We start from the raw sequence: 24,681 nt of genomic DNA, 5'->3' as shown, positions 1-24,681 counted from the left end.
TGCTCATACTGTTCTGTGTGTGGTCATACATGGCTTTTTTTTTTCCCCTTGTTGCAGTTCTAATAAGGAAGGACCTAACGCTCTGTTAATGTAATTTTATAGAAGCTTATTGTCAGAAGAGCTCAGACTGCTGCTCTTCCTGTCACAATACCTGGAAGATATTGAAAAATAGCATACAGCAAAGTATTTCCACTTTAGTTCAAGTTTTCTTAGGCTTTTTCTATATTAAAAGGTTAATACAGTTTTTGGAAAAGCTGTGAGGATTAACTTGAAAAGTTACTGTGAGTATTTGCTTGGAGGGCCAGTTTTCATTAATGCAACTGTTGAGCTCCTCGTTGTTACTAGAAAGTCAGGAATCTTTCTTTTTTTCACCAGAGGATGCTTCCAACAGCTGCTGCAGTGATGTGGAATCTTAAAGGCAAACTGCTGTAGCTTAGTAAAAGTCAGACACAAAATCGTTTCATTTCGCTTAGGGATGAGTTACAGAAACCAAACTGTTGAGCAAGTGAGCAGAACTACCCAAAGAAAATGCAGAGACGCAAGTAAACCAATCTAACTAAACAGAGTGCCTAAAGAGCTCTTTTGACTCAAACTTAATTATTTCATAATTGGAAAGGCTGGATTCTCCGGAAGCCAATAACATAGGCTAACAAGCAATGTATAAGAAAATTTCAACTTCTGATATGGAATTTGATGAACAAATCATAAAGTTATTAAAAGAACAGCATTTAAAAAATGCTAGAAGCAGGAAGCTGGTTAAAAAAAAAAATCACAAACCTCAAAAAGGAAAATCTGTCTGGCCTCGTATACTAGTTGTAATCAACGGAACAACTACGAAAGATCATTTCCTGATGCCCTCGGTTGTGAAGGAGGATGTTAAAATTCTCTGCTGTACCTTTTAAAGCTGCTGCTAATCTGAGTAACGTATTACATGTCAGAAAAGCATACTGGAGCATACTGATAAATTGCTTTTTAAATTAAGTCCAAGAATTGTGATAGAAAATTGTGCAGTCAAGCTGCTAAAAAAATAGAAAAAGTGCCTCTAATGGAAATTGTTAGACTGGATTGTCAGCAGATAATACATCATGTCTTAATTTTTTTATATGAAACTCCCTGCTTTAATTTCTAATATCTCTTTATGGCTCTCATGATGAGACATGACAGGATGTGGGTAATTCTGGGGCAGTAAAAGTTACATGGGCTGAGTTCTCTGCTGGTCAAGGAAAAAAATGATGGATTTCCCCCCTGCCCCCAGTATGAAATAGTTATAAAACACCCAGTGGTGTCTTACTGTATGAAGTAACTTTATAATCTGTTCCCAATTAAACACTAGTATTAGAAATAGAAAAAACTTGATTCCTTGGAAGTGGACTGGCTCATTAAGGATTTTGGAAAAAACCACCTCCTCTTTACCTTCTTAAATGCTCTTTTTCTTGCTCTTTTTCCATTTTTTGCCTTTTCTTAGGTACCTTTTTGTGGTCTAATATTTGTTACAATGGATAAGATTTTCTTCTGAATTAGATTGGCCTAAAAGTATGACAGGCAATGAATGACACCATCTCTTCAGCTGCAGCTGTACTGTGAACCTTTGGGAAAAGGTTTTGCATGGGCAAAGGAGACGATTGTGAACCTTAAATTCTTAGATGTTGCTTTTGGCTTTTTGCTTTGGCAAAAAAATATTTAGTCAGATATTAAATAACAGTTTTAGAAACTATGCTCTCAATCTGCTACATCAATAAATCAAGCTGCCACAGCCCCCTAATAAAAAGGGTAATAAATATAGGGTACACAGTATAGGTACATGGGGACCTTTTCAATAAAACTTCAAATAAAAGTATAACTGCCCCTTCTCGAAATAATGTAAACCATCCCACCTTCTGATGAGCACGTGTGGAAGCATTGCTTGTCCAGTCTTAACGTTTCCTCTGGTGGTCTGTGTGCTTTGGGAGCGCTCTGCAACTCCTTTGTGTGCTTGTCAGGTCTTATTTTGTATCGAACAGACTCTTCTCCCAGTACTGTCGTGCAAACCCTGCCTAATTGGTGTTCTGCTTCACGGTGTTATTCTACAGAAAACTAGAAAAGGGTGAATTCGGGAAGATGTTGGCTAGAAGAGCCTAGGGACAGTAGACGGCAACGTATCCCTGAGACACTGACTTTGGTCTTCGTTTCCCCTGCAGCGTCCCTCACTCGATGGAGTACTGCTGAGATGCGCCGATGTAAAGGATTATAGTCTTAGCTTTTTTTTTTTTTTTTTGCTCAGGTGTGTAGTGGAGTTTTTCCAGTTTTTTCCCCACTATTCTGATTCCCGATACTGAGAACTGGGCTCCACAGAGCTGGTGGTTTTGCGAGCTACCTGCTGTGGAGAGCTGGTTCCTCCCTACCGTGGCCCAGCTGCAGTCGCCTCCTTCCCTCACGCCCAGGCAAGGTGGAAAGCCCTCAGGGAGTTGGCCGAACGTTGACTTTTCATTACTTGGGCTGGATTAATCACTGGCTGAGATGCTTTTATAAACGGATTAGCGTGTAAAATGCATCAAGGGTGGAGGAAAGGCTCCACTGTGGAAACAGGCCTTGTACTGGGTGTGTTGTTTTGCTCTGCCCGGGGCCGCGCCCTGTCGGTGTCCGGCTGAGGAGGATCGCTGCTGGCGGCACAGCGCCGGGCCGGGCCCGCTCAGCGCTCGGGAACGCGCCCGGTGCAACCGGCTGCCGCGCCGGGACAAGATGGCGCCCATCCGCCAACAACCTGCTCTCACGGCGAGACACACCTCCGCTGCCTTATATGGACTCGGGGGGTGCGGACTGACAGTTCTGATTGGCTCGCCAGCCTGCGCTCCTCTCCACTCCTTCCCCCCCCCCCTCAGCACGTGCTGGCACTGTTTACCCGTTCTGGTTGGTTCTGCGGCGAGCGCGTGCTCCAGCAGCCAATGGGCGATCGGCGCCGCGGGAGGAGGCGGGGCTGTTGGGGCCGCTGTGCGCCTGCGCAGCGCTGAGGCGCGGACACTGGCGGGGCCCTGGAGGTGTCCGCGGCCGCCTGAGGCGTAGCCCTGCCCCCCCGCCCTCCTCTCCTCCGGCCCGCATGGCGGCGGCAGCCACGGCCCCTGGGCTCTGCCCGCTGCCCACCGGGCGGGCTACCGCAACGCGGGGCCGACAGGCCGCGCTGCGGAGCCGGGCGTGGCGCCTCCGCCGCCGGTTGCGGGTGCTGCAGGCCCGGCAGGTGGAGCGGCACGTCCGGCATCAGCTGGCCGGGTTGGCGCGGCACCTGGGGCGAGTGGGCCTGCCGCCCGCTCTGGGGCCCGACCTGCGGCTGCTGGCGGCCAGCGCTACCGCCCGCCTCCGCGCCACGCAGGGCGTCTGCGACTCGGACGCCACCGGCAGCAGCAGCGGCTCCGGCGAGGAGAGCGAAGCGGACGGCGCGGGGCAGCGGCGCCCCGCCGCGGCCTCCCCAGAGTGAGTACGGGGGTGCCGCGGCCCTTCCCCGGGGAGACGCCTCTTGCTTATTTCCTGCGGCGTTTGTAGAGTTGCTTAAGGAGTCCGGCCTCTCGCATGGGCATTTTCGGGTTATTTAAGTCTAAAGCATCGTTTTAATAATGCTTCTTCTGAGTATCGGCTTTTTTTGTGGTAAAAGAGTGAGAAAACCTTTTTCTGCCGTCCCCACTTATCATCTGGCAGTTTCCCCCCAGCTCTGTTCTTTAAACCCGAAAACGCCCTCCGTGTCGTCAGGAAGGGACGGCTCCAGAGCCCCCGTCGTGGCTTTGGTGGAGTTGGGGGTAATGCCGGGGGTGAATTTCAGTGCGTGGGGGCAAACGTGGTCTCATATCTGCACTTTCCTCCCGTGGAGGGGGCAGCACTTGGAGTCCTGCTGGGAAGCACCGGTGGAGAGCAGTGGTGTTGGTCCAAAGGCAGCCAGGGTCATAGAATGGGACCTGAGGTGGGCCCATCACCCATGGGTGCCAGAGTAGCGGGACTGGAAATCATAGAAACATCACAGACTGGTTTGGGTTGGAAGGGACCTCCCAGCCCACCCAGTGCCACCCCTGCCATGGGCAGGGACACCCTCCACTAGCCCAGCTTGCCCAAAGCCCCATCCAACCTGGCCTTGAACCCTGCCAGGGAGCCAGGGGCAGCCACAGCTTCTCTGGGCAACCTGGGCCAGGGCCTCAGCACCCTCACAGGGAAGGATTTCTGCCTCCCATCCCATCTCCATCTCCCCTCCTGCAGCTTCAGGCCATTGCCCTTGGCCTGTCACTCCCTGCCCTTGGCACCAGCCCCTCTCCAGCTTTCCTGGAGCCCCTGCAGGGACTGGAAGGGGCTCTAAGGTCTCCCCGCAGCCTTCTCTTCTCCAGGCTGAACCAGCCCAACTCTCTCAGCCTGAGGTCTCCAGAGCAGAGGTGCTCCAGCCCTCGCAGCATCTCCGTGGCCTCCTCTGGACTCGCCCCAACAGCTCCGTGTCCTTCTTGTGCTGGGGACCCCCGAGCTGGACGCAGCACTGCAGGGGGGTCTCCCCAGAGCGGAGCAGAGGGGCAGAATCCCCTCCCTCGACCTGCTGCTCACGCTGCTGGACACGCAGCCCGTGGCTGGATGGGAGATTTCATCTTGTATTCACCTCTTCATCTTTCTTGTGAGCTTTCATGGGGTTTTCTCTGAAAACTTGTACACCAAGTGTTCTTTATTGTATGTGCTTTTATGGTACACTCTCTTCTGTGTTGGTTTTGCATACATTAAGTCAGAAATATTTTTAATAAACCTTCGCAGTGCTTGCTGCTTCCTAGCCTAACACTGTTGTATCCATCGTGGTTTAAGGATATGAGCAAGGTCAGATTTGTAGGAAGACATGAGCTTTTGTTAGACCCCCTGATGTAACTGGGGGTGGGGGGCAAGGATAAAGTTTGGCCCCACTTTGATAAATAAAGGCAGAATAGGGCTGTTTTGTGGTAATGTAATAGAAAGGAGCTAACCAAACTGGTGCTGGTGTAGGAGACAAACAATATGAAAGAAAGCTTTTACCTTTATGGAGGTAAAGGCTTTTCTAAAGCCTTGTCTCTGCACTGACAATGGTCGTGTGTATTATTCCAAACCAATTTAAAGTGCTTTTGCAAAGGGAATGTGCATGAAGCGCACTAGAAAGCAGCACGTCAGCTTGGATGTGGCAGGGCTGCTGATCTTGGTGGTGGGCTACGTGTCTGCGTTTCAGAATAAACATACAGGACTTTAAAAATTATCAGTTTTGTTTTCTGCATGCGAAGCGGTCGCTAGCCTGCAAATTAGCTATGCTGAGAACAAGGGTCTCCACTGTTTTTTTCAACTTTATACCCAAAAGTAGCACTTGCATGGCGCACTGAAGAATGCAGTTTGATAAGAGAAGCCATTTAACATCTAGCTGCTGACAAAAGGGATGGCCTGTGCTCTGCCCTGGCTCTGCACCCCTGTTCGAGCACTGCCATCTCTCTGGCTCCCAGGCGACTGTTTCATGGTGTGAAACTGTCAGCTCTGTAGAAAAAATGAGTTTTGTTCTGTCACTTTGGCTCCTGAAGCTGGTGTTTGTGGGTTTAGGTGTTTGCCGAGAGGGGCTCTTGGGCGGAGGAGAGGGGAGCAGAGCTGCCTCGCTTGGCTGCCCCTAGCTCTTGGGAGGAATTAATCACTTTTTAAGACAGAACCAAACCAGCAGTGGTTCTGTATGGTAATTTAAAGTTGATTAGCACAGATTGTAAAGCCAGGTGATGTTTTATTCCTGCTGGATATATCTGCTGAGCTGTTTGGTGTATGTATCAGATCCTCTAAGGAATGTTTGTGCCTTGTGGGGTTTCACCTGTGAAGCGTGAAACACCAAACTGCTGTTTTCCACAGAGGGGAGATGACAATTAGCCTTAGACACCTATTAAGATTTGGTTGTGTTGTAGAGATCCTGGGTTAGTCTTTTACTGTCTTGTTGAAGTAACTGCTCTCTGAGATAACCTGTTCAGTGGAAACTCATAGCGGGAATGACTGTCTTGGCAGAGGGAAGGAGAGTAAAGAAAGCTCTCTTAGACTTACATATTCTGCCATTTCCTTCTGTAACTTATTCTTTATCTGTCTGTCCATGATAAATAAAATGTTTTGTATGTTAATCATCCTCGTTCCACTTGAGAACCTGCATGTTGTTCAGGTGGAAGTCTGTAACGCTGCACGCTCCCTTCCCAGTAAGCCCTTGCATTCCTGTCTCCCGTGGCCCTCAGAGCTTTCCTGAGCATCAGCAAACTGGAAGTGACCCAACTCTGCTTCCCCTGGCACTTGGAGAGCAGCAATGAAAAGTAACGAGGTGGTAGCCCTTTGGGGAGCAATTCCTGTAAGGACAGAGGACCCCCAAAAAACTGCAAGGGAGTTTGTTGGAAGCTTTTATCTGCCAGGAGGCCAACAAGGTGGCAGAATAGAGGGCATCAGCCAGTGAGCTAAGTCTTTCTATAGATGTTTTCCTGCTGCCCTCTACTTAAAAAAAAAAAAAAAAAAAAAAAAATTAAAAATGTGAGAACTGATTACTTGGCAGTCAAAAATGGATCAAAGAATTCTTCTGTGTAAATCCAAGATAGCAACTTCATGAAATGATGCCTTTCCCAGCATAGCACCAATCCTCTTCATCTTCCTCTGGCTTGTTTGTCCAGATCTTTCATTGCACCTTAGGAATGTGCAGTATTTAAAGACACATGCTATATTTCAATTTTCTTCCTATTGATTTGCCATGTAGTTTCCCTTGGATTTTTATGGGAACTGAAATGTTTCAGAGGGGTGTTGTACATTTATATTTATTTGTAGCAAAGGCATGTTAAGGTGAAGTTTTTGTTTTCAAGTATGTTTCCTGATTTTTGGCTTAATTCTAGTCTTGAAAAACAGAAACAAAACCCAAACTTGCAGAAGAATATTCTAAAAGATACTGATGTTGTTGAATTATTCCCCCAGGAAATACTGGGCTTTTGCTACTGCACTCTTTGTATTGTGTTAGGATTGTTTTAAGTCACACTACAATGTGTATTTCCTGAAAAAACCTGCTTGTTTGGTGAATGGGATGCTGATGACTGAACAGACAGCTGTTCAGTGTTTTCTCTGTATTTCTGTCTATGGCTTTGCCATATCAATTGCATGCTGTTGAAACATATATTTCTTAATAAATGACAGTGCTGTCTCTGACAAAGGCTATACTGTTAGTGGCTACAGCGTTCTTCAAGTCATAAGCTCCACTGATCTATATATGCATAAAACGGGGAAATCTGCTACCTCAATTGAAAAGTATAAGGTAACCGAGCCACTTTATTTCTGTATTTATTTGGGTGTTCTTTTTTTTCTTCTCATGTAATACCCTAGAAATGTACTGCCTGTTAATCACTGGAAAATGGATTCTCCTGCACGCTGTGAAATAGCAGTTCTGTACCATGTCACGTACCTTGTTTGGAAGTTTAATCAAACTCAGTTCCCGTGTGACTTATTTCAGTACCTGTCTGTTTTCTGCTTCTCTCTAGGGAAAGAAAGAAAAATCTGTTTGACAATTACCTAACCCGTAGTTGATTTGGTACTGAAGTGTAGCAATTCTTAAGAGGGCTGTGGGAAGCTGTGACATGTCAAAGATACTAATGCATTTGTTTGTTTGACAATTGCGTAATGATAGTAGTAAATGTAATTTAAATTTAGCTAATTGTTGATATGAATGCTCCTGCAGGTTGTCTTGAATTTTTTCACAATGCTTGGTATCTGATCTAATTTATTTTATGACTTTCCCCGAGATCAATTTGGTACTAATAATTTGCTATTGTTACACATAGACTCCTTTTCATATTACAGGCGTTTTCTTAATTTTCTGTACGACTGGCATCTGAAAAGCACTGACAGTGCAGAAGTTTCAGGTTTAAAACTCTAATTGCATCATATTATTTTTGTTTGGATATTCTGGGCACTTGCCTGGATTTGAGAGAGTCGGTAAGATGCATATAAAGAATGCATTTGTGTACTGAATTTGTTAAAATTCACTCTTCTAGAGCAATTGGGAAAGATTAACCCATATCTTAAAGATATGAATGGAAAAGGCAAGTAAAGCTAGTATGCCGTGCTCTTCAGGAAGAAAAATGAAGGCTGCAAGCCAAGCAGCAACCTGGTATGAGTTGCACCTTTGCATCCCTTCTTCCTCCTCTACGTTAATGTGTCCAGGACACTAACATCTTCCATTGCCCCTCCCTGCTACCATCTGTCATTTTGTTTAATCAGAGAGGAGTTGGAAGGAGTTCTGGTGGTGCTCCAATTCCGAATGGAATTATAGCCTGAAAACTCTTCCCTGGTATTTAATTTCTTTTTAGACATCTTTAGCTCAGAATTACTTTTAAACTTTTTTTTTTTTACTGGCCGCTTTTGAGCAGTGCTTGTTTTTATCTAGTAAGGTAGGCCTGTTCATCTTAATTTCTGAATGTTGCATTGCCACATTTGAGGACAGAACGGATTAGATGCTCCAGTGTTTCCAGGCATTTGAAACAATATGCTCTTGCTGTAGTATGGAGGGAGGAGGGAAAAAAAAGTCCTGCTCTTTGGAAGGGGAAAATGGTAGTGTTCAAAAAATGAACTGAAAAAAAAGGAAATGTCTGCAATAAAGTGGATTTTAGGCTGGAAGGTAAACTCTACTTTGAATATAGCATTTGGGTTGATAAACTAGTAAAAGCTGCTCTGTTTTCAGGAGTGCATAGCAGCTACACTTCCTGGGGGAAAACCTCATTGCAAAGCGTTTGGTCAGACAAATTGTGCCTTGGTTTCCCTTTGGCATGAGCGCGTCAGTCGGAAGAATCTCATTTGCTAATGAGCTAACTGGACTCCTTGAAGTTGCTTCGAAGCTGCATCGTTAGCTTGGGGCCCCTTCTGAGTTTTACCTCTCTGCTCACACTGATTCCCAATTGTTTCTAGAAACTTTTAATTTAAAGAAAATCCAATGCTTTTCTTTGAGAGATCTGATTTTTTTTTCATCTAGTCAGTGCTCTGTTCTTACATTTGATATATTGCTCTAAATAATCCTTTGACGTGTTTCTTTAATAAAATTAGAGTTCTTGAACTGTAGCCACATCTGATGCTATGCAGATACAGCATGCTCCCCACACTGATGAAAAGGAGCCTCTTACCATTTTCCCAAAGTGTTTTTAGCCCTAATTGTTATCTGGTCTTTGCTCTTTAGCCATCGTACTGTTGAGGTAAAGTGGGTCATGAAGAGACCCACTTTGCTCTGAAGAGAGCAAAAAAAGCCCACCATGGGCTCAGCAACAGAGGTTTGAGTTGAATTACATCAGAGTGTGAAGCAAGTGGTCTTGAGTTACGAACAGAAGATTAAACTTATGTTTTTATCCCTATTCTTTTGCAGGCAGGTTCCTGCCTGCACTCAAAGATTTTTGAAGTTATTGCAAATGTTTCGTGCAAAGGCAAAGAGCATACACCAGAGCTTCAACACACTTCCATTTTGAAGTGGTGTTTGCATTAGCCATTGTTTCCAACGCTAAAGTGAGTGAAGTACTATTGTGTAGCTGTGTTTTGCTTATATTATGAGGATTATTTGAATGTTTGCTTCTTTTAATCTCCATAAATTCAGATCAAATGCTAAATGTATCTAGGAATGGTGAGCTACAAAATCTTTTGTAGAAATAACAAAACTCTGAGAGAGTCTTTTAGCCCCAAGGTCATCTTAGGATTGCAAATTTATTTATGGGTGTAGGTACTGAAAGAGAAGAACACTTTCACTTCCTAAGAACAACCTCTTGGCAGGATCCCCTGCAGCCTGCAAAGGCATGTGGTGTCCTGTATTCCATGGCTGAGATGTCAGCTTTCGCCTCCGCCACTGAGAATTGCCCAGAGCCCCAGATCACTGAATTCGGAGCTGACTCCTAAAACTCCCCATTGTGGATGGAGAACGTACTTGCATCAAATAATTTCCTCTGTGGGAAAGCTCTTGTCAGCAAACTCCACCCATGTGTTTCCATTTGTAATCATATAATGGTTTGTGGGGCTGTTTAGTAAGCAGTATAACTGAAACTGTAACACTAGAATTATGAAAAACTTGTTATGCCAGGTGATTTTTCCATTTCAGCAAAAGAAATTCAAACTGCTTATTAGATGCAGAACCTTACCTGCCTCTTTTTTTTTTTTTCTATAGGTATAATTCATGTGCCCAGTGTTACAGCGGGTACCACAGGCTGTCGTTTTTGCTGGGCAGACAGCTTCTTAAAGTGCCGTAGTGTGGGTTGTCAGTGCTTGGCTGTTGTAGCCTAAAGGTTCCGACTGACAAGCAGGGATGCTTTTTGGGAGGCCAGTAAGGTTATGTCTGATGCTTAAACACAGCCCATCAGCTGCTAGAACATATGGTGCAGTCCTTAAGGTAAATCTTCATTCAAACAGTAACTTCCAGTGAAGACAATACTTACTCTTACTTTGAGTATAAATAATTGCCCTTCAGGCAATTCCTCCTGTGATTTCCCCATCCTTGAATCTGCAGAGGAGAAAAGTAGTTTCTGTGCTCATCTAGGAAGAGCTGGACTCCTACATTGGTTTGTGATAGTCAAAACCAATGATACCTGCTCCTTTTTAGTGTATTTTTTGCACAGTTGAAGAATTGTACTGACCGCTCTATCGTGGGGATGGTTGTAAATTAAGGCAGGAATTTGTGGGGAGAAAACTCATTTGTCCTGTATCCACCATGAATTCTGAATCACTTTTAATACTGAAAGTGTTCTAGAATTTCTGTCAGATTGTGTTTTTAGTGTTGAAACTGTTAAATGATAAGCCCAGGTGAACTTTCGCTTTTCAGGCATCACCATGCGGAGTGCCAGTGGGCGATGGAGAGGGCAGCCATTATTTGCCGTTGGACGTGGCTGCAGGCTCAAATCTCCGATTTGGAGTATCGAATAAGGCAGCAGACAGATATCTACAAGCAACTTCGTGCTGCCAAGGTAATTTTAGCCTTCTGTTTCATGGCTTGGGAGATTCTCTGGAAGCTGTTAACAGGCTGTTTTTTTAGCAGAATGGTATTTTCCCTGTAGAAATAAGGGTAAGGGGAAAAAGTTTTTGAGTTAGCCCTACACCACTAAGAGGTGTTACCTTTGTCTTTTGAGGGTTGTGATTTCTATCTGCTTCACAGATAGTAAGAGCTTGCCGAGAGAGGAGAGGCTTCACATCATCACTCTGTCCAGGCAGAGTGGCTCTTTAATGGAACAGGGCTCCATGGTGGCATAAGCCGATGAGTTGGTCCTTGCAAGTGTGGGTTTCTAAACTGGCACAGTGGCACCATCAGGGGTGCTCACAGGCACCACTTATGTTTCAAGTCTTAATGCCTGCTGAAAAGTATTATTGTTTAAAGCACGTGGATCTTTAAATCTCAGAACGTTGTACACAAGTTTTATGCTTTCCTTTTAGGCCATGACCTTTTAAAGTTTCACTTTTAATATCTTAGCGTTGTGGTAGAAAATAGATAGGATGAATACTCGTTTCTTGACTAGAATGATATTTACTTCTACGTGACTAGATTTCCTGGGGAAAAAAACTTAAAACCTGAAATGTGTTTTGGGGTTTCCCCTTTTAAGAGCCACTCAGTCCACTGCAAAAGTCTCTGGACACACTTGAGTTAATCCTTGCAAAGTGCTTCTGAACTTCTGAAATAACTCTCATGTTCCAATTTGAAATTATTTTAATCTGACTTTCAGCGTAAACTGCAAAGCTCAATTTCCCTAGCCTTGGGGAAAAAAGCAGAATGTAAGTATTTTTGCTTGACTTGGGTGTTTTCCTTTATCTGGAAGATAAACTGTTTTAGTTATTGTCCTTATATGTGTCTGTTTCCTCTGGATAAATGCACTTTTCTTTTGCATCAGCTTTTGTAAATCAAATATGTTGATTGACTTTTTTGATAAATTTAAAACTTATTATTCCACGGGGGCATAATGTGTCTCTGACAAAGATGAAGAGCATTGCCCCTGTAGCTTTACTCCTCGTACACTTTTGTAGGTGCTCCTGCAAGATCTCGGGTGAGGAAAGCCTTAATTTATTGGCATTTTTGGTGAGGGTTGCCAAAGAGAGGGTCAGTCAGACCTGCTTTGAGTGCAGGCTTAGACTAGATGACTGCCAGGTCTACTTTCTGATCTAAATTGCTCTTTGATTCTACTCTAATGCCATGGAAAATAATGATTCCTCAGGGCCCTAGACTTTCATAACATTAATCTCTAATACAGCGCAACAAGATGGAGGAGAGTACTAACGTTTCAGATACTTCGAATCTTTTCTAAGTAACTGGAATTTCTTAGCTGTATTTCAGTATTTGTTTAAACAGATTAGCTCATGATTATCTTTAATTCACTGTAAAGCAGTTACAGTTCTCAAGCAATTATGATGTTTATACAGACATGGATGCAAATGCATGAAATAAGGTAATTGTTTTACAATTGTTTTACATAATATTTTTTTCCATTCACAAGTATGTGTATAATTATACCACAGGTGCTATAAGGTGTAGACTGCAGAGTGAATAACATTATATTTTCCTGTAAGAAATGCTAAATTTCTAGCTATTTTCTATGAATCTCTTACTGAAGAGACATTTTGTTGGTGTGGTGAACTATTAAGCTGCTGTTGAGCAGAGAGGAGATTGTCAAGAGAAATAGGTTGGTGTGTAGAGCGTTGTGTGCATGCCACAGGGCATACGCTGGTAAGAATGAAGAGGACGTGTGTGACTGGAGCAGTAGGAACTGAACTGCAGAATGGCCAGCTCTCCTCACCCGTTATAAAAAAGGAAATGAAATGGTGTGAAGAGAAGATGTAGTCTTAATCATGGCAATCATAATCTTTTGAGCAGCACTCATTAATTACAGCCATGTTATTCTAAATAGTCTACGTGCTCTGAATAGTCGTCTACAATAGGAGTCACCAGTGTCTGCTGGTCCACGACCAATGATACAGAGCAAGTAACGTCCTGCAGGGGCTCCAGGAAAGCTGGAGAGGGGCTGGTGCCAAGGGCAGGGAGTGCCAGGCCAAGGGGAATGGCCTGAAGCTGCAGGAGGGGAGATGGAGATGGGATGGGAGGCAGAAATCCTTCCCTGTGAGGGTGCTGAGGCCCTGGCCCAGGGTGCCCAGAGAAGCTGTGGCTGCCCCTGGCTCCCTGGCAGGGTTCAAGGCCAGGTTGGATGGGGCTTTGGGCAAGCTGGGCTAGTGGAGGGTGTCCCTGCCCATGGCAGGGGTGGCACTGGGTGGGCTGGGAGGTCCCTGCCCACCCAAACCATTCCAGGATTTTACGCCTTGATTTCCTTTTTGCTGATCTCAGTTATACCCCACTGTGAGCAGCGCTGGAGGACCTTAAAAGCAGCATTTAATTGTGAGCTGTGGTTGTAGACAGCTCTTTGAGGAAAAACAGACAGTGTTGCTGTTGGCCTAGTAACATTTCCTCCTTAAATTGCTTCCCCTAGGTTAGAGAGAACACTTCCATTTCTATGGCAACTTTATTAATTCAAAATTAAACTCCTAAGCTGTTTCCTTCCCTCTTGGAGCATACTTAAGAAATCTGTTGTGCTGTGGCTTCTACAAGTGGAATTCAGTGTCGCTTTTTATCCCCAGGGCCCAGTAGTCCTTGGTGGTGACCGGCAGCCTGGAGACCTAATGAAGAAGCAGGGCCACTTGGGTTCTGTGTCACTGGTGGCCTCACAAAAGAATAAGTGGCTCTCGCCTTCATCTTCTATCCCAAGGCGCCCTGTAGAAGATGCCGTTCCCTCCCGTTGCCTGTATAATATGCAGAAGCAGGTCAGTAATCAAGAAACACATAATTTTGCAGTGATAGAAGAAACTCTTAAATCAATAGCGGTACGATTTGTGGAAGCAAGCTTATAAATCACATCAAATAATTTGGTTTTAATGTACTACTATAATGTTTTTTTAACTCAGTTTTGCTATTTTTTCTTATAATATTGCATCAGCTGATATCAGTTTACCATACTTTGTTTTTGACACGTGATAATTGAACTTGCTTCACCTTTTGTTTTTAAAAAAACCTCTGGTACTTCTGTGTATTCCTAGAGTCCTCCAGAAATAAATAAAACCAAAGCAAACCAAAACCACAAAACAAACCCCACAGAAACCTACTTTGAATCTTAATTTACTGTGCAAGGTCTGTGGAAAGTGGTGGAGTTTGCAGTCATAAAAAACCCCTTAAAAACAGTTTCTGATCTTAAGTGCTTGCTTGAGTCATGGTGTTGATGGCATTCTGACTCCCGTTGTTTGTAGGGTGGTTTTAAAGACCTTTTGAGGATGATGTGTCCAAGTAGTGTTTGGAACCTGGTATTTCTGGGTGGTGGTGGGTAACTTCTGGTGTACAGGTCATCAGACCAAGCGACTTAACAGGTGCTGGTAGTCCTAACTTGTGTGAAGCTATGAAGGGTCAACTGTCACACACCACAGCTGTAGAGCAGGGAAAATTCTTATGTTTCAGAGGAAATGGGGGAAAAAAAAATTAAGACTCCTCCTTTTCTTGAAAGCCAGCTTTAACTTTTTCGTTTGCAAATTCTGAGGGAAGAAGGATATTCTGATGTGTGTAAGGGTGAGCTGCAGAATCTGAACACTGCAAATGAGTAACTGAACTCAAGATTGAGCTTGATAGGTTTAAGATGAATATGGGATGATTCATTAGTTTTTTTCATTGTCAGATAGAAATATCTGCTACAAGGAAGTATAGTCAATAGTTAGTCAGATTGGAAACATCCTGTGGCAAAATGAAATTGTCCAAAAAGGGAATAAACATGTTAATGGAAGCTCTACCAATTGAGCACTGTGCTCCAGATGCAGTCTGTGGCTCGATAAATCCCTGTGTTAATCATTCCTCCAAGTGACAGAGCTGTGACGTTGATAGCTCAGTGTGCGGAAAACTGTACTTCTGTTGCTCTTATCTTTATGAGGTTTTGTTGTTTAACGCTAATGTAGACATACGCATGCAGTAAACTGAAGGTATGGGGGTTTAATTGTGTGGAAATCAAAAGGATTTTTGGGTTTGACACAAGTCAAATGAGTGTGTGTGAACCATCAGATATTCTTAAATAACAGTAGTATCTCATTAAAACTTCAGAAAGTTTCTATGGAACTAGTACAGCATTTAGTACAGATTTTAGTACATTATAATCTTTTTGTCTCGTGGAAAAGGCAGAATAGCTCAAAAGTCATGGAATCCCAGAATCGTTTGGGCTGGAAAAGACCCTTAAGATCACGGGGTCCAACCGTTACCCCAGCACTGCCCAGCCCACCACTAACCCACGTCCCCAAGCACCACATCTACACGGCTCTGAAATCCCTCCAGGGACGGGGACTCCACCACTGCCCTGGGCAGCCTGGCCCAGGGCTTGACAGCCCTTTGGGGGAAGAAAGGTTTCCTGATCTCCAGTCTAAACCTCCCCTGGCACAACTTGAGGCCGTTTCCTCTCGTCCTATCGCTTCTTCCTTGGGAGAAGAGACCGACTGTTTTGATGTCATGCTCTGAAAATGATCTCCAGCATGTAAAACAGAACTACAAGCACTACTGTGATAAGTATTTTGTGATGGTTAAGAATGCATTTAAAATATGAACTTTGATTGGGAGATTGTTGCTTAAAATACAATTGATTAAAACTCATGTTTACATTGGACCGATTGAACTTTAATGGCATTTATAGTTGCAGAATGCTCCCTAGATTACTCTGCTTTTTGGGTTTTCTGGGCTTTTTCTCCTCTCTACCCTCATCCTTCTTCAGATTCATTATCACATTAAGCTTTATTGAGTTTGAGATTTAATTTTTCTCTTGCAGAGTTTTCACTTTACAGAGTCTTTGGGAAACCCTCTGTGTCCATGTCCTTCCTCCACCCCCAGCAATGTGTCTCCAGCACCCCTCCAAGCCTGCACTGCGTCACCCCGCAAAGTCAACGGAGTGTTGAACTGGTTAGTTCTCTTCTTATGGGTTGATCAAAGTCACTTCTTATTCACGGCATTGCTGATAGACACTAAGAAAGACATCTTTAGGTGGAAGACTTTTGTACTTACAGTTCAGTTCTAAAAATATGAAATAAATATGCATGTCTGTTGGGAGGATTCTAGAGGGGAATTTCTTGTAAGAAGTGATTATAAAATTACCAGTTGTGATCTGTTGTGTAAAAGAACAATAACCAAAACCCCCAAACTGCCAAATACATAGATAGTGTTGCCTGTCTTGTAGGCAGCCTGTTGGAAGATCATAGAATCCTGGAATGGTTTGGGTGGGAAGGGACCTCCCAGCCCACCCAGTGCCACCCCTGCCATGGGCAGGGACACCCTCCACTAGCCCAGCTTGCCCAAAGCCCCATCCAACCTGGCCTTGAACCCTGCCAGGGAGCCAGGGGCAGCCACAGCTTCTCTGGGCACCCTGGGCCAGGGCCTCAGCACCCTCACAGGGAAGGATTTCTGCCTCACATCCCATCTCCATCTCCCCTCCTGCAGCTTCAGGCCATTGCCCTTGGCCTGTCACTCCCTGCCCTTGGCACCAGCCCCTCTCCAGCTTTCCTGGAGCCCCTGCAGGGACTGGAAGGGGCTCTAAGGTCTCCCCGCAGCCTTCTCTTCTCCAGGCTGAACCAGCCCAACTCTCTCAGCCTGAGGTCTCCAGAGCAGAGGTGCTCCAGCCCTCGCAGCATCTCCGTGGCCTCCTCTGGACTCGCCCCAACAGCTCCGTGTCCTTCTTGTGCTGGGGACCCCCGAGCTGGACGCAGCACTGCAGGGGGGTCTCCCCAGAGCGGAGCAGAGGGGCAGAATCCCCTCCCTCGACCTGCTGCTCACGCTGCTGGACACGCAGCCCAGGACACGGGTGGCTTTCTGGGCTGCCAGCGCACGTTGCCGGCTCATGTGGAGCTTCTCGTCCCCCAACACCCCAAGTCCTTCTCCTCAGGGCTGCTCTCCATCCATTCCTCACCCGGCCTGGAGTTGTGCTTGGGATTGCCCCGACCCACGTGCAGGACCTTGCCCCTGGCCTTGTTGAACTCCATGTGGTTCGCACGGTCCCACCTCTCCAGCCTGTCCAGGTCCCTCTGGATGGCATCCCTTCCCTCCAGCATGTCGACCCACCACACAGCTTTGTGTCATCAGCAAACTCACTGAGGATGAACTGAAATGTTGTCCCCTTTTTATAAAGGGATGACCAACATGTACCTTGCCTGTCTAGGTTGAGGTTGAATGCTGTACAGCATCCTGGTGACCTGATTTTTATTTTTGAATTAGTGGATTTCCAAGTTTTTTGAGTCTCCTTGCACAGAATGGAGAATGTTTGGGGTTTTTTTGCTTAAGTTTTCAATATATAGAAGTAAATCTTGCCTGTCTCGTTGGTGACGAAGAGATACCCAGATATTACCATTTTAACTCTTTATATTTTTATGGAGCCTTGAATCTGTAAGAAAAAACATATTCCTGATCATTTGTTAAACACTGGGAGGGAGCATGTGTTAATTTTTAATTGGGAACTTCTGTTGTTCAGTGTTTTCATATGCAATTAGTAATTTAACTAGCACTCAGCTCGGTTTAATGTTTGGGGCACATGTCCTGTGTGAGCAGTCAGTGAGCTTTCAGACGCTCGGTAGCAAGAGGCAAACTTTAGTCCGTAGAGTTGCTGAACGAGCTTTTCACCAGTGGAGTGCTGGATGTAGCGGTTCAGAGAAGCTTTCTAGAAAATACACCCATGAAATATGGTGATTGTCCCAATAATTGACTTTCATGAACAGCTTTGTGGTATCTCCTTGGGGTTTAGGCCCTTCTCTTTGCGTAGCTTTTAATTCTTTCCCTTCTGTTTCACCTCTCTAAAGACCGTCTCGACCTAGGAATAGTACCAATTGGGTTGCAATTTGCATCACTTCAAACAAATATGTCATCAAGTTTATGGCAAGTTGCTAATTAAATTGAGTAAAATTTGGTGCACTTACCACTCATTCCTTGATGGATTTTTCTTACGTTTTCTGTAAAGTCATCATCATTCCATTTTCTGTGAAGCTACTGAAAAAGCAGGATACAGTTTGTGTTCTGCTGCGCAGTAGAAAGACTCGTTGAAGGCTGCTAAATACACGGGGGCTACCTAAGCTAAGTGTGGTTTGAGGTTTTATTAGAGAAGAGTTTGTTTTCTTTCATAGATGGCTTCCATAAGGGCTGTTCTTGCTGTATTCAGTTAGTAAAACTAGCTTGCATTTTACCAGTGGTAGTTTCAGCCTACAATTGATTGGACTGCAGCAGAATGAGGGAACAGAAAGTATTGATTATTCAAAGCAGACACGTAATTCTGTGTTAACCTATCAGTCACTGTAGCAGAAAAAAATTCTTGGCAGATTGGCCCTGAGCTTTGAGCAGTAACATTGCTAATCTTCCAAAGGTAGATACTTTAGTAGCTGTGCTTTGATTCTGGGCTAATTCTGCAGATAATAAACATTTCTTTTGACTTGAATTGTAGAAAACCAGAGGATTCTGGAAGTATTAGACCAAGTTATAAATGTCTAAATCTATGTAAATGGCTATTTTAATCCACAATAACTTGCAGTGTTGTGTAGTGGATCTCTGTCATACTTGAAGAGTTAAGAAGTATGTAGTCATCTTAAACCCAGCTGAAATAGTACTTTCTGCTTCTGTATTCCATGGCATTTTATGCTTGCTACCTTTGCAATTAATCTTCTTAATTGCAAGTAAGGCATTGTATGTTCTATTATATGTAAGTTAGCAATTTTGATAATGAACTGAATTGGTAGTGCAGGTTTCCGCATGTGAAAAACCAAAAGGCTGAAGAATTGGGATGGTGGGGATGCCAGGCAGTCGCTGTTCTTTATATAATGCCTCCAGTGCCTGGCTCTGCTGATTCCATGGAAGGTCTGAAGAGGAAAAAGCAGAGGGAAGGTTGAACTATTCCCTTATCAGGAATGCATGGCCGCTCATTGGGTGGGCTGTTATTAATTATTTTATTAGAAAGAATGTGAATTTCTAAAGTGACCTGCTGGAGTTGGTGAAGTTCTGATTGTGTAGGAGTGATGGCTGATTGCGGTGCTGCAAAAGGTTGAACAACCGCTGCTTTGTTTGCTCTGAAACAATCGCCACCGTGGTGTGCAGGCAGGAGCCGGAGACCCGCCGGCTGAGTGCCAGGACCCGCAGTAGGATTTAATGGCAAACCTTAGTGTTGCAAATGCCCCGCTGAGTTGTAGCGATTGCTTCTTGACTCTAGCTTAGGTTGATGGGGAAATGTGTTTCCCTTCTGTTTTACCATGGTGCTTGGAGCTGTCGTCTTCTGCTGCATAACGTGGGAGCCTTGCTCGTTGGTTACGTTTGGTCCTGTTAATTCCAACTTGTTACTGTGCATCGCTGTAGCTGGGTTTTGCAAATACAGCGTTACACTGTGTTTTCAGTAACGCCTAAGCATGTCTTGTCAAGTTAACTTGGAGAGTTACAAGTTCTGTAACTTGAACAGACTGCTTAAGATCATAATGAAATGGCTGATTTCTTCTGGTGCCTTTTAAGACTGTTCTCAGTGCTGTTTACTCTCCTGTAGAGTGGGCTGGGGGCTTGCACCGGGGGGCAGCTCCCTAATGGGCAGACTCTGGAAGAATCATTGAGAACTCTTGTTGCGTCCAGCTCACATCCCAAGATAAAGGTGAAACTCTTAAGTACCCAAACTGGAATTTGTGTCAGATGCTAGGAATTCATTTGTGCCTTGTCAGGGAAGAGACCAAAGGGATTTGAGCGTACACTCAGAGTCAGAATTTCCAGTTTGGAACTTGTTAAAAATAAGTTCCCGTGCAGTGTAGGATGATCTGTCTTTGGTCACTCCTAAATGAGCAGATATATGTAATGCGATCCCAAAATTTAAATGCTTTGTTTCTTCAGATTTTTATTTTTTTCAGTTAAATTACCCTCTGCTTGTGGTGGAAACACTGCTAGAAGTAACTTGTCTTGTTTCTGTTAATCTGGTAATGGCTTTTGAATGCTGCTTTTGGAAGGAAAACTGTATCTTGTGTGGATTTGAAAGCATGGGTTTTTACAGGCGCTGCCATTTATTTTTAAAGTTTCTTAATACAGAGCTTTATTCAGCAGTCAGAAGAGAGCAAGAGCCCTAGAATCCCTCTGTATTTAACTTTGATGTGTTGAACCTCCTGTTTAACACCGAAGGTAACAAATTTCTCAAACTTTCACACTTATTCCCGAGAGTTCCTCGGAGGCAATGCTGAGACTTAGTACAATGCACTTGAAGAGTGCAAGTTCTGGGATACCTCGAGTGCAAGTTTAAAAGTGCTCTCTAGAGTTAAGCTTTCAAAATGCCACTGAGACACACCCCTGAGTCATCTGTGATAAACTGAAAATAATTTTGGATTTTCCTAGTCTGATTATCCCTAGCTTTTATAGGATCACTGGGTGCACTCCTAATTAAAACTTCACAGTGGAAATCTAAGACTCTTTTGTGAGAATAAGTATATTGAGAAATTGTGAATAAAATTACCTGTGTGTAACTTTTTCCATGCTATTGAGGTGTGGAATGCTATACAATAAAAAAAAAGTATTAGAAGTTAATTTTCTTTGTGAGACAAATAACAATAGGACAGATGCAAACACATGAGCGAGTACAGGGTTTTTGATAGAGATGAACCCCGTAGCAGTGGTTCTGGCCATGATCTCCTTTCCCTGTTGTTCCACCTCTCTGGAGTGAGAGTGGCAGTGAGCTGTAGAGTGGTGGCCTGGTTTCAGAGGCCAAGACAAATCCTCCAGGCTGTTACAACATCATCTTAAACAGTCACTTTTTGGGTGAGGTGACCTGTTTGCATCACGCAGGCACTAAGTTCTTTCAGGTTTGGGCAGTGACGTCTCATTACAGTAACCCTTTCCTCCTCGTCGTGCTACCCGAGCTATCTACTGTGGAAGTTACTATGGTTTGGAATTGTTCAGGTCTGAAATATGTACACCAATTTTCTGCAAACCTGTGTTTTCTGCATAGGGCAGCAGGAGGCATGAGGCCATTGGGAAACAGTGTCATGTGGGTCTGCTGTAGGCTTCAGGGATTCATGTACCCTTTACACAGAACTAGTTTGGGTTTACTTGTGAACATCAGTAGTACGTATTTTTGTGGAAGACTTTCTCACTTGCGTTTTGCTTCTTACTGTTGTCCATAAAATTTTGTTTTCTTACTGGTTTGTGCAGTAAAGAGGCGACGGGGAAATTTGGGTCTCTTTAAGCACGTATCTTCCTACAGATGTGTTTTCTCGTGTACGTATATTAAGAGCTGAATAGGATTTGGCTGATAATTCTAAACCAAAACCAAATGGACAACAGTATAGAATGATCTAATTTGGATGGAAATCATCAACTCTTGGTTGCATGAAGACTGGCAGGGAGGCTCAGGCTTTGCCATCTTCTAAAGACTTGTCACCAACCTGTACCTCAGTTCAGCGTCTGGTGGCCTTGATCCCTGCCAGGCAGTCCTGCCCTTCAGCACAGAGTTGGAATATCCAGCTGGGACTTTTCTGCTTCACATGACAAAAATAGAGTGTAAACTGCTAGTTTTACTGAATGTTTGCTATGCAAACCAAGAAAAAAAATCATGCATGATTGGGACCTGCAAATGTAACAGATAAATGAAGTTTTATAATACGGATGCATGACCAATTACAAAAAAGACCTTTTATGAAGGCACTGTTTTACAGACAGCTCCAGAAGAAACATATACTGAAAGGCAATAAACTTGTATCTGCTGCTTTAAATATAATCTTAGATTTAACCCCAACTCCATGATAAACAGAGACAGATGCAGAGAATGTTTGCCAATGTTTTCAGGTTTAATGGCTATCTTTTTTATGGGAAGTAAATGACTTTGTTCTTATCAGATGATAAATTCAGCTGCTGACTAAAGCTCTTTGGAGAAAGAGTGGGTGTTATGAGTAGCTACCACATCTGCTTTAAGACTTTCTGTCCTGATGAAAATAAAGCTGTTAAGACTGTTCAGTGTCCGCTTCCGTTGCAAATGAAATATTCAGAAATCTGCATACCCCTTGAGAGAGAACGTAGCAACGACTGAAAACGTGATGAGAACACAACCGGTAGGCACTAGCTGCTGACATAAATGCTGTGGAGCATTTGGGCATCACAGCCACACCACCACACACAGAATTACAACTTCCTACTCTTGCTCCGAGTGAGTTGCTTTTCGCTTGGTTGCAGTTTGCACACTGGCTCCTCCAGCAGCAGTTCTCTGACCAGCATGAATGGCAAAGAGGGATTTGGCAAACAAAACCCACTTCACAACTTTGTTGCTGTATCGGACAATACCTGTGTCGCTGCTAGAATCCGCCCAGTTTGCACGTACAAGAAGCGCAAGCTTGTCCGAGCTACCTCTGTTTCTCACTTCAGCAGGAAGGTAAGTGAAAGTTTTGCCACTAAACTAGGCTGTGGTTTTGTTTAGAATGTGTGGGTTTGTTTATTTTGAGCAAAACCAGTTGGACTCCTTTTCTGAGCACTTTTCTAAAATTCATGTAGAATTTTAGAAGAAATTCCCAGATATGTCAAAAAAAGCCACGAGTTCTCTACTTAACTGTGTTTTAGAAACCAATTCTAAATTTCCGTTCTTAAAAATCAGGCAGCTTTTTTTCTGAGTAACGATGACCAGAGCATACCTCAACCTTCTGCCAATTACCTCTTGTAGTTGCTGACCTTGGAATTGTCCAGGGAAAAATAAACCACCATCACCACACACAAAAAAAACCCCCCAAACCACAACACAAAACCCACCAGCCACCCAAAAATAACTCCCCAGCAATACAGAACCTTAGTTAAGACTCCTCAAGCTGGTGTGTGATTGAGCGTAACTGGGTTGTGGTTATTTGAAGGCTGAGCTACCAGGCCTGATGAAATAAGTGTTCCTTGGACACCACCTCGCTGTCGGTTACCTGATGATTAAAAGGTGTTTAATATGTTAATTCTGCCAAACCAAGAACTTAGTTGAGGGATTCTCATATCTTATTGGCTCATTTGTAGCCTTTCCCTCAAATGTTGATTTACAAGTAACGGGTATTTAACAAGCTGCAAATTTAAGACAAAAAGACTAAAAGTTGTGGTACTTCTCCCAGTCTGATCTTTTGTTTCGCCAGAGCGCAAAGCCGGTATGATTTAATTCAGTCTGCTTAGGCTATAGGTAAAAGCGTTATTAATGCTCCCTCTCCTGGTTTGACTGATATTACGGAACCTGATATATCGATGGGGAAAGGATGTCGGGTGTGTCTTAGCGACAGTGAGGGGAGGAATGGTGGAACAAAGACATCAGGGCTGTTGTGGTTGCAGCTTGTGCTCCAAACAGGCAAGTAGGAAAAGTGGAAAATAAGACAATATTGGTCAGAATGATGGATGGTGCTGGTGGTGGATTGCTCGCCTAACAGTTTTTAATCGTTTCTTTGTAAGCATCAGAGCTACAGAAAGTCTTTAAGGAAAATGAAGAACAACGGGATGGGAAAAGGCACAGAGGTGTTTGAAGTTTTAAAAAGAAAGTAATGAAGTGTGGCTTCACTGGAGTTGCAGAGGAGCAGCTCTGGCTTGGAAATTACTAGTAAAGAATCACACAAAATTTGTGCCTCAATACACTGAATATTTTTGATGAGGTAGTTCATCCACGGTCAGAAGGAGAAACAGCCTGTGGTAGTACTCTTGCACACTCTCTTAACGTTGATCCTGGCTCTTGGCTTTATTTTTCACCCTCCAAATCTGCTGCTGGGTTATGGGTTTGGGGTTTTTGGTTTTTTGGTTGTTTTTTTTTTTCCCCAGTTGTGCTGGGGAAGGATTATGCCAGAGATGCTTTTCAGTTTTTCAAAACTTGCTTGGCTTTGCTTTTTTAGTGAATGGAAACTAGTGTACCTGGAGGAAGCAGACTGGAGATACTGGATCTGAACTTCAACTTTACTTAAATCTGAAGCACGTTTCCCTTTTTAAATGTTTGATCGCTGTTCTTCTGCTAGCCGCTGAAACCTCTGACTGTGAAGTGCAGCTGTGAATGGCCCAACTCCTGCATCCTGTGTAGCTGCGAAGCCCCTGTCCAGACGATAGACCCCGATACCATGTCCCTGGAAGAGCGCATAGCCCTCCTGGACTCCGGCTTCCACCCCATTCTCTCTCTATCTCATGGTGAGTAGCTCACATCTTACAATGGGGAAGAGATCCCTGACTGTGCCACTGCCCTCCTTGCTCTTCCTCCATACGTGCGAGGAGGTTCAAAACATGCTGACAGAGTTTTAAGTGTGTTTCTAGAAGATAATGAAAAATGTCTGGTGGCGTTCTGCATGGTAACCAGACGCACCTTCAGCCCAAGGGGGGCGGTTGGTGGAGATGTCTGTGTCTCGGCCTGCACCTGAGGCCATTGCCATCTCTAGTTCAGTGTAAGCTAGATGACTTCTTTACAGTCAGCTCTGAGTCCTCTGCAGCGAGCGTCCTACCTCTGGAGGCTGGCGGAACGACTGTTGTGAGCTCCCGTAAGCCCCTGCCCTGGTCTGCTCGCAAGACTCGGAAGCTAAGGCCGGTTCTGACAGGCTGCGTGGCAGTTGGTTGGTGGACTGTTAGCACCAGTTTGGAGTGTGAAATCACCGTTTGAGTGTAAGCACTCAGAACGCTTGCGGCCTTCTAGATGTGCTCTGTGGTTGCTTTATGAACTATGCTCTGTGGGATCTTAACGTTTAATT

General features: G+C 44.2%; 1 protein-coding gene across 5 annotated transcripts in view; it reads left to right on the top strand.

The window, feature by feature from the left end:
* The first annotated feature begins 2,983 nt into the window (after positions 1-2,983).
* The window catches only part of LOC129203615 (KAT8 regulatory NSL complex subunit 1-like), a 31,687-nt gene continuing 9,989 nt past the window's right edge, over positions 2,984-24,681 (top strand). For all 5 annotated transcript variants that reach the window (XM_054818374.1, XM_054818372.1, XM_054818373.1 and 2 more), the window contains exons 1-6: positions 2,984-3,444; positions 10,793-10,934; positions 13,582-13,764; positions 15,792-15,922; positions 22,181-22,376; positions 23,965-24,130. In XM_054818374.1, the coding sequence (XP_054674349.1) occupies positions 3,074-3,444; positions 10,793-10,934; positions 13,582-13,764; positions 15,792-15,922; positions 22,181-22,376; positions 23,965-24,130 (1,189 nt within the window). In that variant the 5' untranslated portion in view covers positions 2,984-3,073. The remainder of the gene's footprint in view (positions 3,445-10,792; positions 10,935-13,581; positions 13,765-15,791; positions 15,923-22,180; positions 22,377-23,964; positions 24,131-24,681) is intronic.

This window comes from Grus americana, chromosome 2 (assembly GCF_028858705.1).
Source record: "Grus americana isolate bGruAme1 chromosome 2, bGruAme1.mat, whole genome shotgun sequence".
NCBI lineage: Eukaryota > Metazoa > Chordata > Aves > Gruiformes > Gruidae > Grus > Grus americana.
This window is presented reverse-complemented; position numbering and strand designations above follow the sequence as displayed.